General features: G+C 40.6%; 1 protein-coding gene across 5 annotated transcripts in view; it reads right to left on the bottom strand.

Moving 5' to 3' along the window:
* Nucleotides 1–17,790, bottom strand: part of pnisr (PNN-interacting serine/arginine-rich protein) — a 39,661-nt gene extending 21,871 nt beyond the window's left edge. For 2 of the 5 annotated variants that reach the window (XM_060850230.1, XM_060850246.1), the window contains exons 1-4: nt 17,688–17,789; nt 6,561–6,679; nt 5,064–5,249; nt 1,927–2,159 (exon numbers count right to left, since the gene is read on the bottom strand). In XM_060850230.1, coding sequence (XP_060706213.1) covers nt 1,927–2,159; nt 5,064–5,249; nt 6,561–6,651 — 510 coding nt within the window. In that variant the 5' untranslated portion in view covers nt 6,652–6,679; nt 17,688–17,789. Of the gene's footprint in view, nt 1–1,926; nt 2,160–5,063; nt 5,250–6,560; nt 6,680–16,460; nt 16,482–17,687 lie in introns of those variants that run through there. The other 3 variants (XR_009646933.1, XM_060850254.1, XM_060850237.1) reach the window with 3 other exon arrangements.
* Nucleotides 17,791–19,782: the final 1,992 nt, after the last annotated feature.

The following is a 19,782-nucleotide window of genomic DNA, read 5'->3' as shown; positions in this document are numbered from 1 at the left end:
TCCCAGCTTTAAATTCTGCTGCCTAGCCACCAACAACTTAATTCTGCCGGAGGCAAAACATGTCATTAATATGGTGTCGTATTTGTCTGCAATGTGAAATTCCAACTCACATTCATACTTGTATTAAGTCTAACGACTTCCAATTTGGCAGTATTTCCCAATTCAACTGCTTAACTGCATTTGTTACCAAAACCTTCACTAATACCTTTCACAACACTGTAATTTACTACTCCAAATCTTCACTGGCGGGCCTCCCATCCTCCACCCTACGTAAACTCAAGATCATCCAAAGTTCCACGCCCTAGTTCATACTAATTCACTTGTTACTTTTGAGCTAATTGACTTAGATTGGCCCTTGGAGCTCTAACTATATTTTAAAATTTGTATTCGTTTTCAAATCCCTCCACGACTTTGCCCCTCACCATCTTTGTGACTCCCTTCAATCCTAGAACCCCACTGGATCTCTGCTCCGCCAACTCTTGCACATCTTGATTTTATATGCTCCATCATTGCCAGCTATGCCTTTGGCTATTTTCTGGAATCCTCTTCTGAAACAAGTCTGCCTTCTGTTCTTTTAAGACTCTCTTTAAAACCTACCCATCTGGTCAAGTTTTGGTTCATGTGATACTATCTTGGAGCTCAGTGTTAGATTTTGATGGTGCTCCTGCAAAGCTGAATGGGAGGGGGAGGTTATCATATTTAGAATCATACAGTCAATTCAACCAATCATGCCAATGTCGACTCTTTGAATAAATATAAATGCAGTCCCATTTAACTTCCTCCTTTTAACGCATATGTGCAACTCAGTCATTACTGGATCTACTTCAACCATCCTTTCAGACAGTGTATTCCAGATAATATGTTTTTTTCAAAAATCATGCTATTTCTCCTCTTGCTTTGTTACCAAACATCTTAAATCTGCGTTGCGAAGAAATGCAAACCTTTATTTGCATGAACAAGTCAGCTGCTCCTCACTACAAATATTTTAAATACATGTTTGGAATACTTCCTTAAAAAGAGGCCAGTTTCATGATTTAGCTACTTACCATCTAATCAATTTGCACTTGTTGATATTTGCCATGAATTGAAATCAAATTGATTCCAACAGCATAGCTTAGAATCTGTAAACAAATTATTTATTGCTCCTCAAAAGGACCAAAAACTAAAAAGGTACATCTTGATTAATACCCAAATCAAAGAACTCAAACTCGCAGACAGCTAGGTTTCCATCTTTACTTTGTAAAGCTACTCATCAATACTAAAGCACAAACATCCCTCAAGTCAAAACGTACCCTCCCCATTTCTTCTTGGATCAATAGAGTTAATACAAGTCTCCAAGCAAAATCACCACATTAGTCAAGATGCATTGTGGGGCATTGCCTCTGAAGAATTTTCTGCAAATCGCTTTCGATATTTGGGAGTTATCTGCTAGAAACTAAAAGACAACAATAAAAACAAATCCAAACAACGCCCCAAATCCCAAACAAGCTGATTAAAAAAAATATGGTCGAGGGTGATGTCATTGTCTACCCTGCCCCAGGAAATCCTTTCTGCGCTTCAAGTGTCATAATGAAATACAGGGTTTTCTAAGCATCTTAAACTATGTAGAAGAATCAGTAATTTTAGTGTAATAGTTAATGTAATAAATGTTTCACAGTCAACTTCTACTGGGAAAAGAAAATGCAAGATAAACCTCAAAGTACATAGCAAGCTAGTAGGTAAATAAGCCATGCAACGGATGAGGGTCTTCGTTATCTTTGAGAGATATGCCTATTTTTCAAGCCAATTATCAGAAAGCACTCATCAGAAAATTAAATTTCCTGTGATTGTTAATGCCCCCTTCAATATAATGCAGCATTCTTGTAGCTGCAAAAGCAGCGCTTACAAAGTAGACACCAAAAGCAAAACTGCAGTGAACAAATTTACCTGATAATCAAATTGGCTGACCGGCACAGATCCCATTCCAAAGTTTTCTGGTGCTCCTCCAAAATTGTTGTTATTGACTTGATTGAACATACGTCTAGAGTCTGGTGCAAACTCACCACTGTCCTGGCTACTGTCCTCCGATGGAGGGACTATGTCCATGGGGGCTGGGGTTGGTATCCACTGCTGCTGGTCTGGTGGTGGGGGAGGTGGTCTGTGGTGTTGCATTCCCCAATCTAGTAAGTTAACAAACTAAAATTCAGTATAAATAATATTGAAAATCTTCTCAAAATGGACCTAAAAAGTTGACCCTGTGTCACATTTTTGTTACTTTGAATTCCTACCTGGATGCTGTTTACTGCTCACCAGTACATTACTCTGTACTGAGCACTTTCTGGATATTATAACCTGAAATTCACATTTAGACAGTGTCTTTTCCTTTAAAAAAATCATGTTTTTCTCGTTTCTTTCAAAAAAACCAAGGAAGGGTGAGCTTATAACAGGCAAAAAAAGTCTCTGTCCAGGTTGCTCGTTTGAACAAAGTAACTTTTAAACCTCTGCCATAGGAAGTGGTAGGAAAGGTCATTTTGATGGTCAACAATAAAATATGAGAGCGTGTATTGTTTCTGCCTTTAGGCTGGTTACCCAGTGGAGACAGATCTTAACATTTAAAAAATCCAAACCTTTTACAACTGGAAACTGTTTAGGATGGCTGGACAATGGCAGCAGGCCAATATTTGGAGCACTCATGAAGTCAGAACTCCAAACCACAAAGGAAAAAAGACCATTTGATAAGAACGAGCTAGCTGCCAATATATCAGAAGTACAAAATATTATGCATTAGACTAACAACTAATTATGGCAAAACGATATGCTGGTGACAAGTTTTGTAACCTTGGGCACAGTATTCACAGTACATCTTATGGAGGGTTGGGGTTCAATTGTAAAATAACTTAGCAATTAACCTCCAAGGTATTTAACCTACAATAAAACAACATAGCTAAAAGAGAGTATCTATGTATTGCCCATGATAATTGGCCTATTTCTTCACAAGAAGAAACATAGTTTTTTGCCACTATTTATTAGCATTTCCCGGCAGCCCCAGGATACTACAATATCCTTCACAGAGGCTCAGGGCCTTAAATTTTTCTTTGAAAAAAGTCTGGATAAATATCTAACTAGGAACTAGACTGACTTTTATAAGTACTTGTAATGTTTGCTTATAACACATGATGGCTCCAGACCTGCTGGAACCAGAGCATCAGAGAATCTACCACATAAGGTAGATACCCAGGATAAATAAATGGGAAAAGACAGATCTAGGTGCACTTTGGAAATTTCTCCCAAACTCTCACTGAGAGAAAAAGTACAAAAGAAATCTATAGAATCTTTCGGTATTGGATGTAGGTTGGCTCGCTGAGCTGGAATGTTCACTTTTTAAATGTTTCGTCACCATACTAGGTAACATCTTCAGTGAGCCTCCAGACGAAGCACTGCTGATGATTTCTGCTTTCTATTTATACATTTGGGTTTCTTTGGGTTGGTGATGTCATTTCCTGAGATGTTATCTTCTGTTCTTTTTCTCAGGGATGGCAAATCAGGTCCAAGTTAACGTGTTTATTGATAAGAGTTCCTGCTGAAATGCCATGCTTCCAGAAATTCTCGTGCAGGTCTTTGTTTGGCTTGTCCTAGAATGGATGTGTTGTCCCAGTAGAAGTGGTGTCCTTCGTCATCTATATGTAAGGATACTAGTGACAGAGGGTCATGTCTTTTTCTGGCCAGCTGATGTTCATGTATCTTGGTGTCTAGGTTTTTGCCTGTTTGTCCAATATAGTGTTCGTTAAGTTCTTGCACGGTATTTTGTAAATGACATTAGTTTTGCATGTTGTCTGTATAGGTCTTTCAAGTTCATAAGCTGCTGTTTTAGTGGGTTGGTGGATTTGTGGGTTACCATGATGCCAAAGGGTCTGAGTAGTCTGGCAGTCATTTCCGATGTCTTTGATGTAGGGGAAAGTATCTTGGGTTTATGGATGTATTTTGTCTGCTTGTTTGGGTTTGTAGCTGAGAAATCTGCGGATTGTGGTCATTGGGTACCCGTTCTTTTAGAATACACTGTATAGGTGATTTGCCTCTGCTCTGTGCTGCAGTGTGTGGTGGCTTGTTGGAATAATGTTCTGATGTAGTTTCATTTGTGGATGTTGAGGTGATTGCTTTTGTAGTTCAATATGTGGTCCGTATGTGTTGTTTTGCTGTAGGTGCTGGTTTGAAGCTTCACAATGGCTGTTCGCTCTACTGTGACATCTAAGAATGGCAGTTTGTTGTTGTTTTCCTCCTCTTGGGATTGCATGGTGGCACAGTGGTTAGCACTGCTGCCTCACAGCACCAGAGACCCGGGTTCAATTCCCACCTCAGGCAACTGTGTGGAGTTTGCACATTCTTCCCGTGTCTATGTGGGTTTCCTCTGGTGCTCCGGTTTCCTCCCACAGTCCAAATATGTGCAGGCTAGGTGAATTGGCCGGGCTAAATTGCCCGTAGTGTTAGATGAAGGGGTAAATGTAGGAGAATGGGTCTGGGTAGGTTGCTCATCGGAGGGTCGGTGTGGACTTGTTGGGCCAAAGGGCCTGTTTCCACACTGTAAGCAATCTAATCATTTAGCGAATTTTATGCCAGTAAGGGTATTAGTAATAGAAAGCAAGAATCATCAGCAGTGCTTTGTCCGGAGGCTCACTGAAGATGTTACCTTGTATGGTGATGAAACGTCTGAAAATGAACCTTCCAGCTCAGCGAGCAAACCTACATCCAGAACCTCAACCTGAGCTACAAATCTTCTCAAAACTCACTAATCTTTCAGTACAATAAATGTGTTAAAATCCATGAAAGTACAGACAATGAATGATCTGTGAAAATGGCTGGTGCAACCTGTTTATTCTCATTGCACATTTTTTCTGACTATTTACAGGAGCAAATGTAATTTGATTCATTAATAAATAAAATACCATTTTACTGGTGGCAAATTATATCAACAGTTAAACTGAGACAAATGTAAAAAGCCACATTTATTTATATAAAGGAACAGCATTCTTCAATTGCCCCTATTTGCAATTACATACCCAACTGACTCTTAAGTGATAAATACAAACCCTGTTCCCACATTCTGTTGAAATTAGGATCTCCTGGAAAATTTCCATGATTGTCTTGATTATTTTCGATGTTATGTACTGCCTGTCCATTGGGTATTATAACTGGCTGTTGTGCTGTTACGGATTCCTCCGAGGCCTCTCTTTGTGCAATCCATGCCTGTGCTAATGCCGCCCAATCAATTTGACCTGTAAAAAAGTTTTAAATCCAAAGACAATTCAAGACATCCGTTACATTTTGAATATTGCACTGGTATGCAGAATATTCGGCTTTTTTTTTCATGTGCAAGATCATAATCCATGATTATAGTGGCATTGTGGTTGTATTAAGTGTTTAGAAATCCCAGGGTCTAGGCTGATGAACTGGAGACAGGAGTTCAAAGCCCACCATGGCAGCTGGGGAAATTAATTACATAAATCCAAAATAAAAAGCTAGTATTCAAATGGCATCTGTAAAATTAGTGCCTGAAGTGTTATTAAAAATAACCCATCTGGTTCGTCAGAGTCCATTTGAGGTCAACATATTATACCAGATCCACAGCCATCTGGGCATCTCTTTACCGACATATGAAATGGCCAAACAAAGTAATCTTAAATGTTTTCCACCAGTGGATCACTTATTCAAGGTAAAAGATCCTGCAAACCACCTACTGGCTCTATCCCAGTTGCTTTAGCTTGCTGCTGTATAGAACTCATTGGAATTAATGACAATTTTTGGAAACAACAAATATTTCATTTTTTTCTTACGAAACATCAAATTCTTGCCTTTTATTAGGCATACATAATTTATTAATACATACAATGACAAAAGAGAAGACATTTCCATATTAGAAACATTACAAGGGAACACAATTATTTGAAAAAGCTGTAAAACATTGTTAGAGAAATCTTGAGAAATTCATACATTCTGTTTGATTAATATAGATGTAAGATATAACAGTAACTTCAATCCTGCTTAAGAAACATCGTTTCTGCTTGAGCTTATGACGACTTATGATAAATATGCAGAAGCCTGTCTGGTTATGTGTTGACAGTGGGTGGTGATGGTGATGTTTCTGACATGGCCTTGCCTGTAACATCATTGTGTTACTGATTTGCATTGTAGACCAGCACATAGATCACCACTGGTCCACAATTCACAGTTATATTTAACCTGGTAGCTCAATGCTACCTTCTCAAGGGCAATCTGGCATCTCTACAAATACCCACATCCAATGGATGATCTTTTAAAAAATAAATAATTCAATATTTATCATGTGGTAAACAATAACAATTTCTTATGAATTAGAAATGTATAAGATTTAGATCAATAGCAATGTTTAAGGTGTACTGTATTGTTGTTGCAAAAATGTCATGAAAGAACCTTGAACCACTGCCTTACAACATGTAACAAATTATGTCACTGGCTGATTTATTTGATTTTGATTCTGGCAATGCTGCAAATATCTGTAGACTTTTCTAATTGCAAAAATTGTATTCATTTCATCTATGGAAACATACTTGGATCTTGTTGCTGCTGAAACGACTGCATCCACTGTTGCTGGCTTAAAGGCCACTGCTGCCAAGGCTGACCACCTTGGTCCCACATCATTGACTTTTGAGCTGCAAATGTTCAAAATCTATAAAATAGAAAAATGGGATTGTAATTTCTTCCAAAAATTCTGAACAAACATGCATTACAAAAGTTAGCTTATAAAGTGCAATGTAAATAAGTCAGTTAGTACTTTGTGTCATTTTCACCTAAACTGTCAAAGGGTGTTTTCAAATACATTGGCAAAAGGCACCTGTTAAGAATAACAAATGAAGTATTATGCAGCAGTAACAAACCTTTATTTTAAAGTAAGCCTTTAATCTTGAAAATATCAGAAAGCTTTAAGATGTACAAGTCAAAACAATGCATTTTGAATCAAAGGAGGACATATTTGAAGGGAAAGTCAAAAGTCTGATTAGAGGAGCTTCAGGTTGTCTTAAAGGAGAATGGGGAAGTTGATCAGTGGAATGGGTTAAGGAAGGAATACTTTTAAAGACACAGCCTCTGGCCCAAGAGACACTGCTACATGTTAGGGTGAGGGAATCCAAAAAAATTCTTAAACCTGAGGGCATGAGAACTGAGTGTGTGGCAGTCTTGGAAAAGATTAGATTGGATTCCCTGAAGTGGGAACATGCCCTTCGGCCCAACCAGTTCACACCGACCCAGATCCATTTCCCTCTGACTAGTGCACCTATCACTATGGACAATTAGCATGGCCAATTCACCTTGCCTGCTCATCTTTGCGATGTGGGAGGAAACCCACGCAGACACAGGGAGAATGTGCAAACTCCACACAGACAATCACCCGAGACTGGAATCGAACCTAGGACCCTGGTGCTGTAAGACAGCAGTGCTAATCACTGAGCCACAAGAACTTGAATTGTTTACTCTAGAGAGGAGGGTGAAAAGCAACCTGACAGAAATATCACAAATGATGAGTGACATGGATAGTCAGAGTTTTCTTCCCTCGTCAAATAATAGGGAACAAGCGCTTAAGGTGAGGGAGGAGAAGCTTAAAGTCGATATAAGAGATAATTTTTCTCAAAAAACAGTGGGTAGTAGGTGTCTAGAAGATGCCGGAGAGGTGGCAGCAGATACAATAACAACATTTAAGTTGCATTTAGACAAATGCATGAAAAGTCAAGGAACAGAGGGATACAGACCATTGCGGGCAGAGTGCATTAGTTTAGAATAGCATCGTGATTGGCATAAACATGGTGGGCTGAAAGACCTGTACTGTTCTAGGCTTATAATAGGGATAGCAAGTCATGGGGGATTTAAATAAAGGTGAGAATTTTGAATTATGTCTGTGGAGAACAGAAGACCAATAATGGCTAATGCCTACAAGGGATTATAGTGCAGACTGGAAATGGGCAAGGGTAACCATGAACCATATTTTAGATTCCAGAGCGGAAGTTGAAGCTATGCCATGAGTCAAATTGGAGTTGATAAAGGCATAAAAATTTGATTTAGTACGGCCACATGTACCAAGATATAGTGGAAAGTATGGTTTTGCATTGCATCCAGGCAAATCATACCGTATCTAAGTACATCAGGATAATAGAAGAGAATGCAGAGTATAGTGTTACAGCTACAGAGAGGTCAGAGAAAGATCAATTCCAATATATGAAAGGTCCATTCTGATAACAGCAGGGAAGAAGCTTTTATTGAATCTGGTGGTATCTGTTTTCAAACTTTTGTCTCTTTTGCTGATGGAAGATAGTGGAAGACAGCATAACCAGGGTCGGAAGGGTCTTTGATTATGTTGGCTGCTTTCGTGAGGCAGCGGGACGTATAGAACAAGTCAATAGATTTGCATGATGGACTGGGCTAAATTCACAAATCAAATGTTCTTCAGCGTTTGGCAGAACAGTTGCCATACTAAGCTGTGATCCATCCGAATAGGATGTTTTCTATGGTGCACCTATAAAAATTGGGTACGGTCAACGTGGACATGCCAAATTTCCACAGTCTTACGAATAAGCAGAGGAGTTGGTGTGCTTTCTTAACCGTAATGTTGGTACGGATGGACCAGAACAGATTTGTTTGTGAATTTTCCTCCTAGGAACTTGAAGTTCTCAACCTTCTCCACCTCAGCACCATTGACCATTGACACAGACAGGGACATGTCCTCCACTCTGCTTCCTGAAGTCAATGACCAGCTCCTTTGTTTTGCTGACATTGAGGGCAAGATTGTTGCTTTCACACAATGCGCTCTCTCTCTCTCTTTCCTGTACCCTGTCTTATCATTATTTAAGATCTGACCCACCACAGTGGCGCCATCAGCAAACTTGTAAATGGAGTCAGAGCAGAATTTAGCCACACAGTCATGGGTGTATAAGGAATATAGTAAAGAGCTGACTATACAATCTCTGCAAAGAACCCAGGTTGAGGACAAAGGAGGTTGGGAGAAATTTCCTAAGTGCAATTAGATGGTCTCTGTATGAAGAAGTGCCAAGGGACTGTTCAGTGTCTCATCAGGCATTAAGCCTGTAAACAGTCTGGTTCAGCATATGATATTTACTGAGACAGACTTAATGGCATGGATATACATTCTGAGTCAGGATTAAAGGCAATGTTCCAAACATTTAACTAAAGAAATTTGAGATTAATGTAAGATTGGATATTCAACAAGCCGTAAAGAGATCAAGACGTTGGAGAGATATAGTTAAATTTCAACAGCACATAAACGCATAATGTTATTGATTATTTCCACAAAGGATAGAAGGAGTGGATAAATTCTTGGAAAGCTCGAGAAATGCAAAGTGGCTGAGAGAGAAACAAATTTCTTGGATTATCTGGCTACAACAATTAGTCAGACTGAAAGTGAAGGCAGTTGCACTTAGTTGAGAAGAAGACACTGAAAGATGGTGTAATCATCCCTTCAAAGAGTAAAGAGATCAAGGACAAGGATTGGATATTCAGCTGGGCCACAGACAATGTTGTGACTTCTGTTCGGTTCATATTACTGTTATGGGAACATTCCAATGATTAACTAAACAATTCCAGCAAGATAAAGTAAACAGAGTTCTGGATTTTAAGGCTTCAAAAATTAACTTACGAGTCAATATCTTACAATAGTTTGGTTATAGAGAGAAGGGTTGATATGGATCCATTATTGGATATAGGCCAGACCAGGTGAGGATGGAAGATTTCCTTCCCTTAAGGTCATTTTTTTTGACATATGGGCTGTTTGCAACAATCTACCATAGTTATGGGCACACAGACTAGGTTTATATTCCAGCTTTATTGTTTGAATTTAAATTCCATCAGCTATTGTGGTGGGATTTAAATTCCCATGCCTCCCACTACATACTAGCCAAGCAATGTTGTTGTAATCAGATCCATATCAACCTTTCTCTCTAAGGAATGTGACGTCAATGAAAAAGAAATTTCATTGTAATATTCTAAATATGACTACATTGTTGTTCAATCAAACTTGGGCATCCTACCTGTATTAAGGTTGATGTCGGGATTGAAAAAGTGTGACAAAGATGTTTGCTGGGTATTGTTCTCTGAATTATAATGCCATAACAGAAGAGACTGTGGGAGGAAAGATACTATTCAGGACACTAATTTACCCAAAGGAATAAATTATGTAGATTTAAGGCAGCTACATTAACTTGTGAATTCAGTTCATGGGGTGTAGATTTAAAATGGGAAAATTGCAAGGAAAGCTAACAATTTGAAACTTTTTTTGGCCATGTAGTAGATATTGATTCCAGGCACAACTATGATGCTGCAACAATTAACCCTTTGGAAAGGAAATATGTATAAACTTTGCTGAGTAGGGAGTTGCAGACTTTTTAGGTTGGGTGGTAAGATCATAAAGTGGAGAAAAAAACCACTACTATTTCAGAGAAATGGGACAATCTGCCATCTTCCTGTTATTCAGCACAGCATATGGGCATTCATAGCTGAATTGTGCCATTTTTATTACATGCATTGGAGTTTTGATAGCAGCTTGGGGACTGCACTTAGTGATTTCATTCAAGTCTTCATAAGTATGCAAAAAATCAACACCATTTGTATAATTGAAAAATGTGTAATGGAGTTTGTACAGACTGGGGCCAGCACGGTGGCTCAGTGGTTAGTACTGCTGTCTCACATAATGGATGCGATTACAACAACATTGCTTGAGTAGTATGTTGTGGAGGCATGGGAATTTAAATCCCACCAAATAATTCTAAAGCAACAGTCCCTGAATTTCAAAAATAAATCATTGGCTGCAATGTACTAGAGGACATTCTCAGAACAGATGCAGTAAATGCAAGAGATTAATTAGGGTTTACGAACAATCCCAGATTAATATTTAAACTAATTACTATTTTAGAGGTCTGCTTCACAAAAATTTAAAAAGAACAGCCCTATACAGCCTCTTGAGCGTGTTCTTCCATTCCTTACAATCATGTTGTTCTACAGCTGAGAAAAAAGCCCTTCAGCCATTCACGTTTGCACCAGTCAAAAACAACCATCTAACAATTCTAATCCCATTTTTACAACACTTAGTCCATAGCCTTGCATGCCTTAGCACCGTAAGTGTACACTTACATATCTTTTAAATAAATGTTCTGAGGGTTTCTGCCTCTACCACTTTTTCAGACAGAGTTACAAACTTCCACCACCCTGAGTGAAAAAGGGGTTCCTCTGATCCCCTCTAAACCTGATCTTAAATCTATGTCCCACAGTCATTGATCTTTCTACCTAAGAGAAAAGTTTCTTCCAATGCATTTGATGAATGAATACATTTCAAGTCTGAATTTCTAAGGCAGACTTTCAGTTTTGGTGCCAAAATTCATGTGCCAGCTAGCAAACTTCAACCCCTCCCGGGCAACAGTCTGAAAATAAACCAGTCTGTTTGTAACCCCCAGGTCATATCTGAGCCAGAGATTGGCCTTGATCACAAGGTTACATCATAAACACTGCTTATTTTAGCCTATGCCACATCCAGTTGTGAATGAGGGGGGCGATTCAACAACTCAATCATATCCCCGCCTTCGATGCCGGAAGAGCCCAGCACATCAGTGCAAAGGTAAGTAATCGCAGCAATCATCAGCCAGAAGCGCCAAGTAGATGATCCATCTTGGCTTCCACCAATGGTGCCCACCATCACAAATAATGATCTTTAACTAACTTAGTTCTCTCCACCTGATATCAACAAATGGTTAGAGGTACTGGATGCTGTAAAGGTTCTGCATGTTGACAACATTCCATCAATAGGCTTAAGACTTGTGCTCCAGAATATGCCATGCCCCCAACCAAGATCTTCCAATACATTTACATCACTGGCATCCACCTGTGGAAAATTGTCCTGACATGTCCTGTACACAAAGGACAAATCCAACACTAGTAACCATCCAGCCCACTTCCAATCATCAGTAAAGTGGTGGAAATTGCCATCAATCGTGCTATCAAGTAGTATTAGCTCAGCAATAACCTTATCACTGACATTTAGTTTAGGTTTTGCCAGGGCCACGGATAGGGGAGTAGGTTTGCTTGGGATGCTGTTCGGACAGTCAGTGTGGACTGGATGGACTGAATGGCCTACTTCCACAGTACGATTCTAAGATCAGAAGCAGGCATGTTCGACACTGAATGCACAATGATCAGTTCATTTGCAAATCCTCAGATACTGAAGCAGTCCATGATCAAATGCAACAAGATCTGGATAACAACCAGCTCAGGCTGACAAAGGGCAAGCAACATTCTCGTCACACAAAAGCTAGGCAATGCCCATCTCCTATAAGAGATGACCAAACCATGGGTTAATTTGAGCTGTGTTTATCCATTTTAGAATGAGACAAGATAATGCTTTCCAGTCATGTAAATTTAGAGGTACTATCATCTGGTCCATTTAATAACATTAAAGTGCTTCTGCACTTCAGTTACCCATAAATGATAATTAAAATCAAGGAACATTCCTCAGTGGCAACCACAATCTCTAGAGTTTAGAACTTAGAACAATTCAGCGCTGTATGGCCCTCGAAGTTGAGCCAACGTGTGAAACCAATCTGAAGCCAATCTAACCTACACTATTCCATTATCATCCATATATTAAACCAATGACCATTTACATACCCTTAAAATTGGCAAGTTTACTGCTGTGGCAGGTAAGGCATTCCAAGCCCATACTACTGAGTAAAGAAACTATATCTGACATTTGTCCTGTATCAATCACCCCTCAATTTAAAGCTATATTCCCTCATGCTAACCATCAGCTTGTGAGGAAAAAGGCTCTCACTCTCCACTCTATCTAATCCTCTGAGCATCCTATACGCCTCTATTAAGTCACCTCTTAATCATCATCTCGCTACTGAAAACAGCCTCATGTACCTCAGCCTTTTCTCATAAGACCTTCTCATCATACTAGGCAACGTCCTGGTAAGTTTCCTCTGCACCCTTTCCAACGCTTCCACATCCTTCCTGTTAGGTGGTTCTGGCCGCCTCATGCAATACTTCAAGTGTGATCTTACCAAAGTTTTGTACAGCTGCAACATTACCTCATGGCTCCAAAACTCAAACCCTCTACCAATAAAAGCTAACACACTGCATGCCTTTTTAACAATCCTATTAACATGGTGGAAACTATCTATGCACATGGAGACTCAGATCTCTCTGCTCATCCACACTACCAAGAACCTTCCCATTAGCCCAGTATTCTATATTCCTGTTACTCTTTCCAAAGTGAATTACCACACACCTTTCTGCATTAAACTCCATTTGCCACCTCTCAGCCCAGCTCTGCAGCATCCTTCCGCACTGTCCACAACTCCACTGACTTTCGTGTCATTTGCAAATTTATTCACCCATCTTTCTACTCTATCATCCAAGTCATTTTTAAAAATGACAAACAGTAATGGCCCCAAAACAGACCCTTGCAGTAGACCTCTAGTAATTGAAGTATAGATGAACATTTCCCATCAACCACCACCCTCTGTCTTTTTTCAGGTAGCCAATTTCTGATCCAAACTGCCAAATCACCCTCAATCCCAAACCTCCGAATTTTGTGCAATAGCCTACCATGGGGAACCTTGTCAAATGCTTTACTGAAATCCACAAACACCACATCAACTGCTCATCCACATATTTGGTCACCTTCTCAAAAGAACTCAATAAGGTTTGAGAGGACCAATCTACCCTTCACAAAACCTTGTTGACTATCTCTAATCAAATTCTTCCTTCTGGAGTATTATAAATCCTATCTCTTATAACCTTATCCACAATTGAAGGAAGGCCCACTGGATTATAAATACCAGGGTTGTCGCTACTCGCCTTCTTGAACAAGGGGAACATTTGTTATCCTCCAGTCTTTTGGCACTATTCCTGTGGACAATGACGACCTTAAGATCAAAGCCAAAGGCTCTGCAATTCCTCCCCAACTTCCTAGAGAATCGTAGGATAAATCCCATTGGCCCAGGGGACTTAGCTATTTTCAGGCTTTCCAGAATTGCTAATACCCCCTCCTTATGAACCTCAATCCCATCTAATCTACGAGCCTGTATCTCAGTATTTTCCTGGACAACATTATCAGTATTCACACTGGAAAAAGACAAATATTCATTTAGCACCTCTTCTATCCCTTCAGACTCCAACACAACATCCAATACTGTCCTTGACAGGACCCCATCTTCCTCTAGTCGTTCTTTTTTTCTTGACATACTGACAGAAAGCTTTGGGTTTTTCTTGATCCTACACGCCAAAGACTTCTCATGTCCCCTCCTGGCTCTTCTGAGCTCGAGGTCACAGTGTCATAGAGATTACAGCACGGAAACAGACCCTTTGGTCCAACTCGTTCATGCCAAATAGATATCCCAACCCAATGTAGTCCTACCTGTCAGTACCTGGCCCATATCCAGCCAAACCTATTCATATGCCCATCCAGATGCCTTTTAAATGTTGCAATTGTACTAGCCTCCACCACTTCCTCTGGCAGCTCATTCCAAACATGTACCACCTTCTGCATGAAATGTTGGCCCCTGTGGTCTCTTTTCTATCTTTCCCCTCTCACCCTAAAAACATGCTCTCTAGTTCTGGACTTCCCCATTCTAGGGAAGAGACTTTATCTATTTATCCTATCCATGTCCCTCATGATTTTATAAGCCTCTATAAGATCACCCCTCAGCCTCTGACACTCCAGGGAAAACAGTCCCAGCCTATTCAGCCTCTCCCTTTAGCTCAAATCCTCCAACCCTGACAACATCCTTGTAAATCTTTTCTGAACCGTTTCAGGTTTCACATTTTTCCGATAGGAAGGAGACCACAATTACACGCAACATTCCAACTCCTGTACTCTGACCAATAAAGGAAAGCATACCAAGCATCACCTTCACTATCCTACCTACCCGCGACTCCACTTTCAAGTAACTATGAACCTGCACTCCAAGGTCTCTTTGTTCAGCAACACTCCCTAGGACCTGACCATTAAGTGTATAAGCCCTGTTAAGATTTGCTTTCCCAAAACGCAGCACCTCGCATTTATCTAAATTAAACTCCATCTGCCACTTCTCAGCCCAGTGTGCCATCTGATCAAGATCCCGTTGTAATCTTCTTCCTGGTTAACTCAAAAACCCCAAATGAACGTTCATAAGCCTACTTCTTCCTCTTGACAAAGATTCCTTATTAAATCACGGTTCTCTCAGTCAGCCACTTCCTCCCTGCCTGACACGTGCATACATATCAAGAACATACATTAGCTGTTCCTTGAACAAGCTCCACATTTCAACTGCGCCCATCCCCTGCAGTGCCCTTGCTCGTCCTACACATCCTAAATCTTGCCTAATCATCTCAATGATGTCTGGTTTAGAATCATTTAAGTGCTTTTTTATTTTCAAATTTCAATATATTTAATTTAGTGCAAGCAGTTGTCCAGAGGACAAAAGTAAACAAGTTTATTAGGTGATATTCTGGAATTCTTTGAAACTCAAGTACTTCCCTTCTTGCTAACAGAGTAACCCTTCAAGTAACAACGTCAGAATCAAAAATGTGTATTTGTGAGAAGAAATGAAAAATAATGCTCAAAAGTGTAGACAATAATGCGACCTAATCAAAGACAATACGAAGTTGATGGAAATTGGTTTCCTGTTTGAGGCTCAAATTAATGAGTAGATTATGACATAGTGATAATGTCACTGGAATAGAAATCCAGAGGCCATGACTAATGCTCTATGGAGATAGATTCAAATACATCAAAAGTTGGTGGAATTTTAATTCAAACAGTAAATTCTTCAATGGAAAGCCACTCTCAGCATCACCACAAAAAGGCCATCAATTACTGTAAAAACCAATTTGGTTCACTAACATCCTTTCAGAAATGAAATGTGCGGTACATTCTTGATCTGGCCTACAAGTGACTCTTGGCCCAGTGTAATGTGGATGATTCTTATCGGCCATTGGAATCACCAAGCAAGTTTCACTGACATCTTGTCCCACTGTGGATGATAGGAGATACCCTGCACTAAATTTGAATATAAAATTGGATTCCATGAAGGATACTGAATAACTCAAGAATGGATTTCAAAGTGTCTTGATGGGGATATACAAGTGATATATTAGAATCGCCGAATCGCAATAGCTACTGGAAATCCTAGTAGGTGCCACAGAATCAAATAGGCCAGGCACACTGGAAGAGGAGAAATTTTTCGCTATATTTTTTCCTTCAAGAACAAAGCTCCAATGCAGTAAATATTGTCAAGGATTTTCTCTGCCCCACGTGAAACACCAAGCATCAGGAACACCAGGAAACTGGGAATTTATGGAGAATGGCAATAAGAGTAAAGCCAGTCCTTGTAGATTAGGATGATACCAAAATGACACAGAAGGAGGTCACTGTTGTCTTATGAAGTCCAAGATGATAACAGAATAACATATACCTGCCAAGTTGTTAATGAAACCAGTAACCGGAGCCTTGAATTCTTTCCAGACAGCTCTCAACAACCCTGTAAGTCAACACCTTTAGAGACAGGGTAATTTTAAATAGAAAAATAAACAGTTGTGCTGGTAAAGTGTTCTTTAATATGCAGCAGGCTGCCTTAAACTTGATAGTACCTAAACCCAAAATTATACTCAACCTATATTTAAAAGTGCATTTGGCAGTAGATTTCACAAAACTGAGGTAGTAGTGGTACATACCTAATGGCTGTGAGTCTCTGCTTAAAAAAAATTATGTGAATTAACCTACTTCAGTTACAGGATGAAAACAAACTCCATGTACATGGATTGTTAAGAAACTAGATTCAGTGACATCCAAGATGATCGTTTACTAACCTCAGACACTTGAACGAACAAAAAACGCCATTCACTGTTAATGTTCAATAGACTGTGTATATAAATATGGTAATATCTCTGTAGGCAGTAACAGTATACTTTTTTTTAACCGATACGAAATGGCTCACAGAGGTGCGTTCTACAACAGATAGATCCAAAAATAGGTCAATTTGTTTCAACTATCAATAATGCCCAAGTATTAAAATAGTCATTTTCTCGTCAAACATGATGAATCCCTGAAATAAATGTTATGTTTAGATATTAATAAAAGTAACGGAATTGCATTTGATGATAAACTTTCCTATTTCAGAAACACATCTGATTATATTTCGAACGAGTTTAGCCCAAGGTCTTGGAAATGAGGGCGCAGGTTGTTTTTTTTCTCTGCCCGAAAGGACGTTTTTCGAGCAGAGGTGAATGTTTTCGATTGGAGCCGCAACAGCCTGAGAGAAGGCCCAGGCCGAGCTCACATCCTCCCGGCGGCCGCCTGCTCCAACTCGACACAGCAGGGACCCCCCCCCCCCCTCACCGAATCAGAAATAAGATCTGGCCCCTCCATCCCACGGGATCGAAAGGGGTTAATTATCGGCTCAAGTCCAGCCCAGGCAGCCTCCCGGCGGCCGAGGAACACAACGGAGCAGGCCCTCCCACCACCCCCCCCCACCCCGCCGCCATATTCAACAACCTGCGGGGTGAAGGCGGCCGCCGCAGTCCGGGCTCAGCATCCCTGTGTATCCCCGGGGAAAGGGAGAGGCGTGGGGGAGGGTGCAGGTGTTAGGGATCAAGCGGCCAGCTCTCCCCCAGCCAAGCTCCAGCGGATTCCGCTCACTCACCTCCCGATCGCAGCCGCTCGCTCGCTCCGAGCCCGACAATATGGCGCCGTCACCCCTGACCCGGAAACAAACCCGGGCCCCTCCTGTGTTAGCGCGAGCAGCGTGGAGACCCCCGAGAGGGATTGTCGTGGGCTGGGGTGGAGGTGCTGCACGGCTCGGAGGGCACAACAGCTGCAGGCGGGAGGGCGCGGCACCACGTGGGTGGGAGATTCTGAAACGCCTGGGGAGTCAGTTTCGGACCACGTGACGGAGATGGGTCTGGAGGGTTCTGTACCAGACCAAGTTGGTGGAGTCGGGGGTGTACCCCAATGAAGGTTTCCGGGGATGTTTGCACCGCGGGGATGGTATACCGTGGGACATCTGTCCAGGCTGCTTGAGTATCACTCCCTTACCTTCAACAAGAGGACTGGATTCCAACCCCCAAACACAATACCTATATCTTGACATGGTACAATATCTTTACAAGTAAAATTTCATACACCTAGCATAACCTCAACCTAAAGAGACGTATATTTTTGTTTGTACTTCTTTCAACCTGTTGTACTGCATCCACTGCTGGCAAAGTTGTGGCGCAGCCAGTGTTGGACTGAGGTGGACAAACTTAAAAATCACACCACATCATATCAATAATATTGAAATGATATGTTGTTCAATGTACCATTTCAGTTGCATGACATTGTAATCTTTCACTATAAATTGTGTATTGTGGTCCTGCTCCATGCTACCTGATGAAGGAACAGCGCCCCATACACTAGTGCTTCCAAATAAACCTGTTAGACTATAACCTGGTGGTGTGTGATTTTTTAACTGCTGGGAAATATAGTGTCTACCATGTGGTAAAATGCTACCGGCTCTTCATGTCTACACTGGTCATCAAGCATCAATCTATTCCAATCCCATTTTCTAGCATTTAGCACATAGTCTTTCAAGACTTCTCAGATACCAGAACATTCTGTGTCCATAAGCAACAAGACCTAGACAATGTCTGTCCTGATAAATGGTATGGAATATTGGCACTATACAAACGGTGTTTCGTTAAATACTTCTCAATGACTTGAGGTACCGTGCCTTAACCAGCCTTTTAGGCAGTGAATGACGAGAGAGACCAAATGCAGGCTGGGTGATTGTTTTGCTAGTTCACTTCACTCAGTCTACAACCATGACTTTAATATCTTCGTCCCTGTCATTTGTCAGAGGCACGCTGTCATGTTCTAATGATGCCCGTTGTAGGCTGGAGGAATAGTACTTCATATTATGTTTAGGCATTGTATAGCCTTGTGGCCTCAACACGGAGTTCAGCACATTCAGATCATGAGCTCTGCTGTCCATTTTGTTATTTTGTTTCCCCACAGTGTATCTTGTTTTCACGTTTTCAGTCAGAGCTGATCTTTATTCTGCTAATAACACTCAACTTGGACCAATTGTTTGTTCACTACAACCATTACTACTCAGTTCGTAATAAGAACAAAAAGTGCTAGTAAAACTCAGCAGTTCCAAAGAAGAATCACATTGGACTTGAAATGTTAAGTTTACTTCTTACTTCACAGATGTTGCAAGACTTACTGCTCGAATTCCCCACTTTCTGGTTTCATTTCCCCACCTCACTAATATATTCTCATTCATCATGAAGTGGTGGTCAACAGTGATATTAAGCAGCACTGATTCCACAATAACTTATAACAGATGTTCATTTTGGCCTCCTCCTAGGCCACTCAGCTTCTAATCCCAGCCTATATCCAACATGGACGAAGGAGTTAAACCCATAGGTGAGGAAGAAATTGAGCAAGTGTGGTAACAAGGAGCCAGTGCAAAATGCAAAGCAATGTAAATCAGGAGGAAAATTCTCCACTTGTTGGAATCATACCTAGCATAAAGGAAGACAGCCATTGTTGTTGGAAGGAAGTCATCTCAGTCCCAGGATATCACAGTAGAGTACTTTAAATGCTTTGAGGACTTGTCAAGTAGATGCAGCAAGGTTATTTCCACTTGTGGGAGAGTCTAGTAGCAGAGGGCATAATCTCAATTACTGGAGCGACAAGGAGGAATTTCTTTTATTAGAGGTCAGTATGGATCAGTGGAATTCTTTATGGTTGTT

The sequence above is a fragment of the Hemiscyllium ocellatum genome, chromosome 3 (genome assembly GCF_020745735.1).
Source record: "Hemiscyllium ocellatum isolate sHemOce1 chromosome 3, sHemOce1.pat.X.cur, whole genome shotgun sequence".
NCBI lineage: Eukaryota > Metazoa > Chordata > Chondrichthyes > Orectolobiformes > Hemiscylliidae > Hemiscyllium > Hemiscyllium ocellatum.
The sequence above is the reverse complement of the archived record's forward strand: the minus strand, read 5'-3'. Positions and strand labels throughout refer to the sequence as shown.